This window comes from Eublepharis macularius, chromosome 1 (assembly GCF_028583425.1).
Source record: "Eublepharis macularius isolate TG4126 chromosome 1, MPM_Emac_v1.0, whole genome shotgun sequence".
Taxonomy (NCBI): Eukaryota; Metazoa; Chordata; class Lepidosauria; order Squamata; family Eublepharidae; genus Eublepharis; species Eublepharis macularius.
Window position 1 is genome coordinate 224891734 of NC_072790.1, and position 12454 is coordinate 224904187.

The 12454-nt window shown below is 49.9% G+C and overlaps 1 protein-coding gene across 2 annotated transcripts; it reads right to left on the reverse strand.

The window, feature by feature from the left end:
• Positions 1–3101: 3101 nt before the first annotated feature.
• DNAJC5G (DnaJ heat shock protein family (Hsp40) member C5 gamma) lies at positions 3102–11464 on the reverse strand. Of its 2 annotated transcripts, none has more exons than XM_055000283.1 (6): positions 11403–11464; positions 7860–8003; positions 6652–6865; positions 6322–6475; positions 5979–6059; positions 3102–4784 (listed from the first exon to the last, which is right to left on the reverse strand). In XM_055000283.1, the coding sequence occupies exons 2-5, from the start codon at positions 7970–7972 to the stop codon at positions 5983–5985; spliced, it is 558 nt and encodes a 185-aa protein (XP_054856258.1). In that variant the 5' UTR covers positions 7973–8003; positions 11403–11464; the 3' UTR covers positions 3102–4784; positions 5979–5982. The 2 variants fall into 2 exon arrangements, with proteins under 2 accessions (XP_054856258.1, XP_054856267.1); XM_055000292.1 differs by having other exon boundaries at positions 7860–7978; positions 11403–11463.
• Between the last annotated feature and the right edge of the window lie 990 nt (positions 11465–12454).

The following is a 12454-nucleotide window of genomic DNA, read 5'->3' on the forward strand; positions in this document are numbered from 1 at the left end:
CCGACTAGGAGGTTCCAGATGTAGCTCCGTGTTGAGTAAGCACCCAATTTCAGCCTTACATCCATCACTGGCTCCAGCTGTTCTGCTGCATCATCACAGCAGCTCCAGAATTTGCAGCCCAGCAAGGCAGCATCTGCCAAGGGGTCACCTTTCCCTTTATTATCCAGCTGCATTCCAAAGGCTCAGCTCACAAGGGCACAGCTGCACCACCTAAACACACAGGTCTCGAGCTCTGTGCCAGCCTCCCAAGCAGGCGCACCTCTCGGCTGTTGAACACTGGCACCCTGCAAGAGATTGTCATCCTCTGCGTCCAATCCCAACAGATAAAAATCCCCCGCTTGAATGCAGACGAGGCCATGCTGTTTTATTAGGTTCATGCTTAAAGGTGATGCGGGGTTCTTCATCGGACAGATGTGGCACAGGCGCAGCCAGGTCAGCTTCCAAGGGTTTGCTTTGTCTTGTGGGAACTCGATGAGCCAAGGGGTACAGCTACGCTGCCGACAAGTAGAGCAGAGAACTAACTGCGTGCCCCCACCCCAATGACTCAAAAGCTGTGACTGAGCTACTTGGGAATGTGGCTAGATTTCAGATTAGCAAGATGAGGAATTAGAACTGCAGAGAGTCGGGTTCAAATCCTTCTTCTGCCATGGAAGCTCAGTGAGTGACCTTGGGCCAACCACTCTCTCAGTTTAACCTGTCTCAGAAGGTCATTGTCAGGAAGGCAAAATGGAGAGGAAGAGCGGGATACATTTATTTATTTATATAACATAAGTGATGTCAGAATGGTTTGATTTGTGGGGAAGGAAAGATAAGACTAATGGGAAGACATCTTGATTAGCCTTTGCTTGCTTTAGTTTTCATTCGACTGCATGTAGGAATGTAGGATCTAGGAGTACCACATTCAGCTTCCACCATCACCACCAAAGCCACCAATCACTCTCTTATCCTAACACATCTCTTGGGGTGGTTGTGAGAATAAAAAAAGAGAGGGGAGAGAACAATGTACACAGCCCTCTAAGAGGAAGGATCAGGTAACAGAGTTATCCGGAGAGAGTCTGTAGCTCAGTGGTAGTTTATCTGCTTGGTATGGTTTCTCCAGTCAAAAGGACCAGGCAGTAGGCGATATGAAAAACTTGTCTGAGACCTTGGCAAGCCACTGCCAGTCTGAGTAGAAAATACTGAAGTCGATGAACAAATGGTCTGATTCAGCACAGGGTAACTTTTTGTGTTTGATGTACCAAATGAAAACAAAAACCTAGATTTTAAATTTGAAATGTATTCATCTGCTATGGCTGGAGACCGGCATTTTCTCTAAGGAAGTTAGTTCAGCCTTTCAGTCTTACATCAGACAGATGGAGCTGAAGTTCCAGACTCTACACAGAGGACAAGAATTAGGTCGTGAGAACAAGATTCTTAATAGAATCTAATTCAGACTTCCCTATACGTTGTAGCTTTCTTCATTTCCTCCCAGGTGAACTAGAGTAGCAAGGACTTTCTACCCAGAAGATAGGACTGTGTCATAAGTAGCTCAGACAGCTGCACTGTAGGGACTATACGCTACTCTACTGGGCACAGTCTGCTGATGTAGACATGCGCCTACTAGAGAGCTTCCACAATGCTAAACATACCACGTAAATTAGTTATGCTTTGTTTAAGAAAGATGTCATCTCTGTGCTCGGTTTGGCTGTGCTTGGCTTTATGCTTGTTTTTCAAATTTTGTGCTACCATACCCTATTGTGTCTTCTTTCACTGAATGTCCTTTTCTTCGTTATTGTTCATTGTCCAATGAATGTCCTACCTGTTGATTATACTGTATTTTCACTTTCACTGTGTAATCCGCTTTGGATCAGAGCAGGAAAGGTGGACTATAAATAAACAAAAATATTCTTATTAGTGAAAACATTTACATCTCACTAAAAGACACCTGAAGAATTCATTTCAAGAACAAAAAGAGAGAGCTGCTATGGTGTGCTGATCGATGCTACAACTCCTAGTTCAGATTACTGTTAACACAGTCCACTTGTGGCTGCCTTTGAAAATGGCTTGAAAGATTCATCAGTACAAAACACAACAGCTAGGGGGCAGCCGCTCAGAGCACATCAGTGTTGCGTTGACTGCCCAGGTTACCTTTTCCTTCTGGGCCAATTCAAAGCACAGGTCCTTACCTTTAAAGCTCTTCATGGCTTGGGCTGGCTTAGTAAGTATGAAGGCATCTCCTGGTATACTCCCATGTACCCATTATGATCCTCATACAGCCTTCTCCTGTATGGAACAGTCCCCTGGAATGGCTTGCCAGAATGGGTATGGAAGACACCTTCACTGCCTCCCATTTAGTTCCGTTTCAGAGGGCATATGAAGAACAAACTGTTTTGGCTACACTACCTCTGTGTTTTTCAATCTGTGTGTGTTGTTGGCTCTTAATGGACATTTTATGTCCTTGCAGCTTCTTGTTGCTCCATTAACCACCTTCAACCCGAGCAAATAAGGTGGGAGTTATTTTTAAATAAATATATCCAAATAATGACAGCAAACCCCAGTTCCAAAGAGAATGCTAAGCAGGCAGGACCTAAGGAGCATACCACGTTACTGTCCCAAGAGAAAGAGAAGTAAAAGAAGCTGCCCTGGCCAAGGTCAGTCCCTCAGCCCCACCTCTGCACTATTTGGAGTATGAACACAGTTGGATTAGGCTTGAGCTAGATTCTCTTACCCCTCCAAAGCAATTTCTGGGCAAGATGTACTTGCATCCTCTACTATGCCAAACTAGGCACTGGGACTCCCTTATCCCCTCCCTTGTTCCTCTGGCAGCAACTCCAATAGGAAGGCAACAGAAGCCCTTTGCTGGGCTTAAGACCTACGGTTAGGTGATCCTCTGAGAAAGGAGAATCAGAACTCTAGCCCAGCTGGCCCCTTGTCAGGAGACAGAAGTGAACTCGCTTCCACCATATGAAGAGTTCTATGTAATCTGCAAGCTTGTATACTTCTGGACCAACACACTAAAGGCTTAGTAGCACATGATCCACAGAATTCCTACCCTTCCCCCACCCCCACCCATTCTGGATAACCAATCATAGTGCAGAGGGTCATACCCGCAAAAATGGTATTTGAAATGGCCATCTGTTTATTGCTCCCACTATAAAATACAATGAAGTGTTAATGGTCTCTTCCACTTGTTAGGCTTGGCTGAAAACAACCTGAGTCAAGCACGCTGGTTCCTAGGGCAGGAAGCCAGAGGTGAAAGCTAGCAAACCCTGCCCCATCTCTGTCCATCATGCAAAGACAACTAGATGGGATGCCAAGAGATCTGACCTGCCCAGGTTCTCCAGGACACACAGGTTCCCGACCCCCCACAGACCATCGCTTATTCTAGCATGCACCTTTCATCGTAGTAACAAAGAGGCTGTGCTGTCCTAACAGAGTAATAACTAAAAAAACTGGCCTGCCTCTTGTACTGACTCGGGAGCTCCTGCATTTCCGGGATTTCTGGGAGCTTGGCGAGGGAACTCATTTACACAGGACAGGAGGACAAAGAGATCAGTTCGCCACCTGGTGGGCAGTTGCACAACTGCACCAAGAAGCTGTTTCAGCTGTGCAGTAGAAATCACCAAGCCAGTCTTGTCCATCCCCTGTCCACAAAAAAAAACCCCAGGCACACCAAAAATTTCGGAAGCCCAGAGGAGAGGCAGGCCCTGGAGGCACAAGCAGATGGCTGCTGACTGCAAAAAGCAGACAGCCGCTCACCTCCTGCCTGAGACCCCTGGTCACCTGCTTATGCACCACACTGCCTCCCCTCCCTCCCAGGGTCTGCAGGAACCGCTCCTCATGCTGAAGACAGACAAAGCAGAAGAGCTGCTCCTTCCTTCCTTATGAAACCCTTTAATTGTGCTGATAAAACCCTAACAAAAACGCTCATCAGTGTGAAAAAACAGCCCTTCCTCTCCAGGGCTACCCCACCGAAGCAGGGAGAAAAAAGGGAGCTGGGAATGCCCAAGCTCCTGCACAGCGATCAAAGCCAGTGACTGGACCAGAGGTCCTTGAGAGGCAGCGAGCCTCTGATCTCACCTGGCAGTGATGCTGTGCCCTGCTGTGCTTCATGTGCCAGCCTTGAGTCCAGTTTGGCACCAATGCACAGGACAAAAGAGGGCCATGCTGGTGGCCAGGAAGTGGTCATGGCAGGGGCAGGTTGCCCCTCCTGGTCCCACAGCCAGGGAGAGACCACAGCTCCCTTCCCCCACCATGAGCTGGGTTTCCACTGGTCAACGCCAATGGACGGCATGGTATCACAGCCAGGGGCAGGAGCAAAATCTGGCTGGGGATGCTGGAGGGGATGGTGGCTAGAGATACTCCCCACCTCTACCATCCTTCTGAACTGGAGAAGGGCTGACCAAGCGCCTTCCAGCATGGCACAAAGGAACTGGCCTGTTGCTGGGAACGACAGGCCATAATTGGCTGCTTCAATAGCCAGTCATCTTTCTCCGATGCGGAGGCGAAGCTCTGCTCCTTCAAAGCAAGGTGTCTTGCAAGGTCTGAGCAAGTCCTTGGCCGTGTTCCCTGAGATTGACACCATGGTACAGCAGTGGGGCAAGAGCGTGGGTGCCCCCTATATGTGTGTGTGTGGGGGGGTCAGGCCTCAGGACCTCTCGGTTCCAAGGAGGGGCCTCTCTGCCCAGAGTCCAAAGGTACTGAAGATAGGCGCCCGTTCAGCAATCCAAGCCTATGGGGGGAGGGGGGCGTCGTCTCCGGAATGGCTGCAGAAGGTGGAGGCTATACTGCGACTGGCAACAACTCTGATGGAGAAGAGAAGAGCGAAAAAGGGTTAGAAACTCAACAGATAACCAAGCTTTGTCAGGATGCCCTGGCAGGAGATGAGGGAAGATGTTTCTCTGTGTAAAACATGGGTTCGCCACCCACAGCCCTGTGCAATCTAGATCGTGTATAACAACAACATTGGATTTATATACTGCCTTTCAAGACAACAACACCCACACAGAGTGGTTTACAAAGTGTGTTATTCTTATCTCCACAACAATCACCCTGTGAGGTGGGTGGGGCTGAGAGAGCTCTGGAAGAGCTGCAACTGACCCAAGGTCACTCAGCTGGCTTCAAGCGGAGGAGTGGGGAATCAAACCTGGTTCTGCAGATTAGAGTCTCAGCACTCTTAACCACTACACCAAACTGGCTCTCAGTACAGCTAATTGTACAGCTAACAGAAGAGCAGGGAATGGGATCCTGCCCTGGGCAGTCCCCCCAACTCTTTAACTCTAAAGCAGGACTAGGCAATTCACAAGAGAGACAGAGTGCACAGGATGCCCTCTGCTGTTGCAAGTAGGAACTGGGAGTGTACCAGAAAGTCAGGTGATTCGAGGGAAGGGCTGTCTTGCACCAGAGCCTCAGCTGGCACCGCACTGCCAGTAAAACAACCCTTGCCCTGCCAACCACAGACTTGAAGGGACAGCACCTGATGCAGCCACTCCTCTCCTGGCTCACGGATAGTTCTGCAACCTCATCTTGATAAGGGGGGGGGAGGAGAAACCTCACCTGGTGCATCCGGTTTGAGGAGTCGGCTGCATTATTCAGCTAACAAAACACAATGAAGCTCCGGATTATCATCGTGTGAGCTGCACATTTAAACAGCCAGCTGAATTCTGCCAGGGGGGTACCTTCACTCTCCATCCCTAACATCGTGTGTACAGCCAGCATTAAGCTTTAGAATGAAGATCTCCAGCTCACAGCCTGGGGGAAGGTCAAGGCTCAGGATGCACAGGCACTGCCCTTTCCTCAGACAACCAATGTGTCAACCACTTCGCTGATTAGAATTGTCCTGGATCAGGGCGGGGAGCCTGACAAAGCTCCAGAAGGGCAACTCCACTTGGGCTTGTCCAGAAAAGAGCACAAAATCATTGAGAAAAAAGCTGTCTCTGGGAGGTGCCTTCTTCAGCCCCTGCCCCCTTCACTGAAACAAGAGGTCCTATGCTACTCACAGAGTCATGGCTTGCGGGCCTGAGTCTCGTTTGTGTTGTGCAATGTGGCACCGGAGGTAGGCTGCATACGGATAGCACCACCTGGGGAGGAAAGAAAGTCCATGAAATGTGCTGGTAAGACTGCAGGCTTCACCTTATTCTGGGCTAGAAAAAGAAGGCAGCTCTTTGGCTCCTGAAACAGGAACCCCTCCAAGACTGAAGAACTAGCGCTACAGAGAGGTGCTTTGTTCCTTTGCAAGGGCGGGAGTCCTCTGTGGCTCCAACACACTGCCAGCATCTCTCGGTTTTATAAGGACGAGCCCAAACCAAAGCTCCTCCTTTGTTTCCGCCCCCAAACTCTCACCTTCATCTTCAGCACGGATCTGGGCTTCCAGGTCTTCAGGGTTGACGTGCTTGTACGAGTCCTCGTCTTCAGGCGGGCGGCACTTCCCACAACAGAAGCAGCAACAGCAGCAGCAGCAACAGCAGGTAAGGAGGCTGCAGCACACGGTCAGTGGCTAGGGCAGGGAAGAGACACAGCTGAGCAGCTGGGCACAGAGCTCAGGCTCCCCACCACTCCGGGAGTGACTCAAGATGCTCACTCCCACAGGCTGCTAGACTGACATGGCCTGCAGCCTCTGCTCTGGACCCTACTCCGCGGCAGAGGCACAGTTGCCCTGCCCCAATAACCCACCTTGAACCACCACTTGGACATGAGGAAGTAGTACTTGACGCTATCCTCCCCAAACTGCTCGGCCACGTAGAGCCCCATTGAGCCATATTCGTCGTATATTCGTCGTTTGTTCTCATCGCTGAGGGTCGTGTTGGCATTGTTAATCTCCTTGAACTTCTCTGCGGCTTCCGGATTATCCGGGTTCTTGTCTGGGTGGTATTTCAAAGCCAGTTTCCTGGAAGAAGGGTGGGGTTGTGGGCAAGCACTGAAGGGGATGGAAGACTCCGGGGCACAGCAACCAGTTTCTCTGCCCCCGTCACAGAATGATCTGAAGGGCAGCAACAGTTTCCACAGCAGGCCCTGCTAACAATGAGTAGCATCATCTCCTGCTGGAGTGGGACCTACCTCTGCCTATCTGGCCCCAGGCTGGGTAAAGTGGACCTCAGTTACAGAGAGACGGCACAGGAATTTTGTGACCTGGACGACGACATGCATGGATCATCACGAACACAGCATGAAATTACAACCACCCTGTGAAATCAGACAGGAGTCCAGTGGCACCTTAAGGACTAACAACATTTATTCCAGCATCAACTTCGATGAGTCAGAGCTCATTTCAGAAAATGGATGTGATTTAAAAGTGAGCTCTGACTCACCAAAGTGTAAACTGGAACAAACGTTGTTAGTCATTAAGGCGTCAGTGGACTCCTGCTTTATTTTGCTGCTACAGACCGACAACTGGAATTATCAGCCCCATGAAAACAATCACTCATGTACGGGAGAGGTCAATGCGCACACATGGCTGCACCTTAAGAGCATTGGTCAGAACTGCCATTTAAAGTTCTGAGATTGCTGAAAAATTATTGCTTGGCCCGCACTATTTCAGTCACTAGCAGAGTACGCCTTTATCCCAGAGGGGAAGCTGGCTCCCCAAAACTCCCCCGAGAGTATGCTGCTACCAAACAGCTGCATGCTACTCTGGTGGTCCCTGTATCCCACACCTCTTTGGATCTAATCAGCAAGCACATGGCACAGCACAACCCCACCTCACTCAGTGGCAGCAATAAGGCGACCCTGTGAGTCTCTATATTATGTGATTAGATTCCCAAAGGTAGGTATGTTATTGTTAACAGGGGGCAGACACATTGCAGCAGGGACCACCTGAATCTCCAATTCGTGGGAGCTGCTGGAGTGTGCTACTATCCATGGAAGACCAGAGAAAATCCTACCTGTATGCTTTCTTGATGTCTTCGGAAGAAGCCCCCTTTTCTAGTCCCAGGACATGGTATAGGCTCTCCCCGGCCCGTGACATCTTCCGTTGCAGTCGACTGGTGTCTGCCATCTTGCTCTAGATCGAATAGCAGCACAAGGAACTAAGTGGTGGACATGTGCATGCAGGAGAAGAAGACAGAGCAGCATCAGAATCCTGCTACTTAGTTCCCTTTGCCATGCTGGCCCTGGGGCTCGATGCACAGCATCGTAAAAGCCAGGTGAGAAGCCCTGGCCCAAGACCACAGGCTAAAAGATCCAGACAGCAGCTGCTGCTTCTTGTTTCTCTCTACCACCATGCCACCACAATGGAGACAGCAGCACCCGTGGAGTCCAAGGACTTCACCTAACCCAATCCTGCAAACTTGCAAACCCAACCAAAGCTCTGAATTCTGGCCCTCAGCCGGTCTGTTGGGATGTCGAGAAAGTATGCCTGGGCACGGTGGGAATATGACCTGCTTTCCAGTTGTGTTTGGCCCCAGCCCACCCAGAATCAGGAAACACATTCCAGAGCTGAGATGGGTCATCAAGTGAGCACATGCTGGCCACTCCCAACCCCTCCCATTCCAAAGAGGAGGGGAGCACTTCCCAAACTAAATAAGCAGACCTGCCCCAAACTCCACCTCTGCCTGGCCAGAACTAAACCTGCTAAAAGCCTGGCTATTGTGCTGTCCAACTAATCCTTGCAGTGCCCCAAGAAAGCCACCCTGGTGAGAATCTGCCAGATAGCAAATGAGCCAGTTTGGTGTAGTGGTTAAAAGTGTGGGACTCTAATTTGGAGAGCCGGGTTTGATTCCCCACTCCTCCACTTGAAGCCAGCTGGGTGACCTTGGGTCAGTCTCAGCTTCTAGGAGCTCTCTCAGCCCCACTCACCTCACAGGGTGTTTTGTTGTGGGGATAATAATGACATACTTTGCAAACCACTCTGAGTGGGCATTAAGTTGTCCTGAAGGGCGGTATATAAATCGAATGTTGTTGTTGTTGTTATTAAATGTTTAGCTAAGAGTCCTGGCATCAGAGAGGTGGGAATGAAAGAGAAGGAACAGCCACCACCATACTGGAGCTCACAGAACCACCTGGCCTGCTGTCGGCAGGCACAGAGCAACCTCCACCAAACAGCAGGGCAGGTACCCCCCCGCACCAGCAATGGCCCAGGGTTGTAGAACTCAACTCCACTGTAGCCTCCTTGGGGTGTCTGGGCTAAATCAACACTAAAACCTCAGCTCCTGTCAGTTCAGTGGACGATTCTGGATTATGGGTTGATAGAGAACTGGCCCAGATGAAATCTTCTAGGTTGCAGGGCCTCAGGGCATCTCCCAAAATGCAGCACAACCCAGCCACTGGGCTGCCTCCCCACACCATCAATGGATAACCCCCTTCTGGGGCTTTCCTACACCAAACTCAACCTCTCCGAACGCACCTTCAGGGTTCTCTGATTTTTCCACCAGCACTTGAAGAAGGGGGCCCAGTGAGGTTAAGCCAGCCTGAGCAGGCTTTGGGACGCTGAACGTCTTAACAAGATTAAGCGGCAGAGGCCTGAGCCATTCAGCTTTGGATCCTGCCAAGCAAACACTAAGCTAGTAGAAATGAGGCCACAGGTATGGGGAGGCCTTTGCAGTTTGGGACTGCATTGAACGCTGGACCCAGCAAGGCAGCCCAAGCCTGCACTTGGGGCAACTGGCCTGGCCATTAGCGTACAGCAGCCAGAACACTCCCTTGCTTGTGGGTAGAGAAAACTTTACCCCCTTTACTGATACTCTAACACGTTGACCGCAAGGCCTCAGGGACTGCACATACAGTCACCTATTATTAACCTTGCATGAAGAAGATAAAAGCAGTCCTGCAGGAAAAGTGACTTTATTACCCCTACTTCAGCCAACATAGTTTAGTGGTTCGATTGCTGAAATAGGATCTGGGATCCATAGCATCTCCCAGGGATCTAGAAGCCAGTCTCTCACAGCTTAATCTGCCTCACAGAAGAGTTGTTGTGAGGAGGAGACCGTCACTGCTGGTGGAAAAAAGGGATGGGGACAGTAGACTTTACTGCTGTAGGTATGATCCTATTGAGTAGTTTCTCTGTTGTTTAATATGTCAGGCTTAAAATCGCTCGTGCTCTGCATCAGAATTTCTTCAGCTTTATATTGGATTTCTGCTGGTTTTAAATCTTTGCAAATGTGCATTTATATACCCTTTTACATGGTACATCTTTGAAAATTGACTGTGCTGACTCACACTGTGTAATCTGCCTTGCATCTCAGCGAGGACGGATGATAAATAAATAAAATTTCCTAGAATGTTTCTGTGTACTTCTCTAATATGTTTTATACAGGATTTATGATGATATTAGTGCTGTTATTGTATGTTTATTATATTTATTTATTATGTTGTCACGTGCTCTGAGCCTGCTTATGGGGAGAGATTATAAATCAAATCAAATAAATAAAAATAAACAACCAGAAACCTTGCACACGTTGACTCCTAGTTTAAGGGCATCTGTAATGAAATGTAATCAAGAACCCCACACCACCCGACTGGTATTCACCCATCAGTTTCACTTTTAGTTGGGAGCATGAAACAGATCAGGCAACACTTATGTAAATGGCAACAGAAAAGATCCCAAACCCGTAAGTACACAAGAACTCAGCACCCTCCCCACTGAACACTAGGGGGAAAAGTTGGATTCAGATTTCTAAAGCACAGAGGCCACACCTTGGGGACCTCCCCAGTCTGGTGTACAAATCCTAACCCTCCTATACATCTTTATTCCCTCCCTCCCATTCTTTCAGGATAGTCATAGTGGCATAACCCTGGCTCCCCCAGTCCTCACTGCCTCCTTACAACACCCGCAGCCAATAGGTTCCGTGACTAGCCTCAAACCACTCACCAAACTTGGTGGCAGAGTGGGAATTCGAACCCGGGAATTCGAACCCGGGATCCCTAGTCACCCCCACAGCTCCTCCTACCTCTCAGCCTAGAGTAGGAGGCCTGTTGCTCCCAGCGTTTTTAAGCGGGACCCTCCAGACGCGTAGCAAACGAGCCTTATGGGGAGAAAGCCCTGGTTCAAGGCCGGGGAGGCGACGTTCTCCACCACCCACCCACAAGCAAAGGCGGAACCGCCACGAAGCCTCGGGATAGGGAAACCGAAACCGCGCAGAAGCCTCGGGAGGACCAGCTGTGTCCTAGGAGTGGTGCCGGGAGGCTTCGAGTCTCTCCTCCCCACCTGACCGGTAAAACGAGCCTTCCTGAGGGGTCCTGCGCAGGCAGAAGTCCAAAGGGAGAAGCGCTTCCTCTTTAGCCAAACGCCCCCCCCCCGCAGCTATGGCTACTGAACAACCTCGCCTCCCCCCCCAACAGAAAAAAGGGATTTCCGCGACAGCGCCTGGGAGGGCTGTGTGACGTAACACCGGGATAACGACGTCACCCGAACAACGTCAACTGCCACCACGACAGCAAGGCCTCGGCGGAGCCCCAGCGCTTCTCCTTCCCAGTCCCTTGTCACCAACCTGCGGCCTTCGCCTGCCCCTCGCTCTCGGCTCTCCCGGACGCGGCTCTGATCCGACCCGGCCCAGCCACTCCCACTGCGCATGCTCGGAAGTATTTGCGCTCTCACCCATAAACACAGAGCCCGGGCACATGCGCAAGAGTATAGACCGAAGCCCTCGAAGCCCGGCTTCTGCTCATAGAGGTAGAAAGGGCTGAACACTTCCGGTACGGAATTGAAGGGGATGTTCACGCTAAATTTCAGCCCTGGAGGTTTCGCCATAAAGATTTGGCTAGATCGGCCAGTATTAATAATCCATCCCGGCTCTCAGTTTTTACACACACACACAGAGACGAATCGTTCGATCTGTTTGGAACTCTGGAGATTTCAGTCTCTAATAGCAAAATGAGGCCCTCCCACCCCCTTGTCTTCACGGGGGTGGGGAGCGAAGGTGGAGGGGAACGAATAATTTCACTAGGTTTACCTGCCACTGCGCGTTCTGCAGAGGGCCCTTTTTAATATAAAAACTAAAAGCAGTAGACTGACTTCACTGCTCCCCTCCTCGGTCAATGATGTCAAAATTTTCCCTTTTTGGCTCCCACGTGAGAACAGAAGAAAGCTGGCTGGCTGATCTAGCTATACATATTACAAAGTATCTAAAGCTCAACCTCCCTAACTTGGCTTCAAAATATGCAATTCCTAGAACAAGACACTCCCTCACCCCAAGACACCCAGTGGCATATATCCTACTACTCCATATAGCAAAGATTTTGCTTCAGTTTAAGAAGCCTTCCTTCAATTCAGAAGAAGCCTCCTTAGGCTGAAGGAATTTCTTTCAATCCAGGAAAAGATATGCATCAATGTCAATAAGCACTGGGTATAGAGCAAACAGACACAATACAGCCAAGGATGTTTACTGCTTAGTCCATAGCAGAGAAGGAAGAGATGGTGCATCTTTGGGCTGTGGAAAAACACAAGCACTGCTTTGCATGCTGACGTTCCCAGATTCAATCACAGGTACTAGGAGAGACCCTGTTATAGATGAAGCTACTGCACATGCTCATAATCGCTTAT

Bases quoted from the DNA above. Each gene is read 5' to 3' on its own strand.
- DNAJC5G (XM_055000283.1), bottom strand. From the start codon at position 7,972: ATGGCAGACACCAGTCGACTGCAACGGAAGATGTCACGGGCCGGGGAG. The intron at 6,476-6,651 runs GTGGGTTATTGG...TCCCTGCCCTAG, and splicing joins TGTCCAAGTGGTGGTTCAAG to CCACTGACCGTGTGCTGCAG. The intron at 6,060-6,321 runs GTGAGAGTTTGG...TTTCCTCCCCAG, and splicing joins GATCCGTGCTGAAGATGAAG to GTGGTGCTATCCGTATGCAG.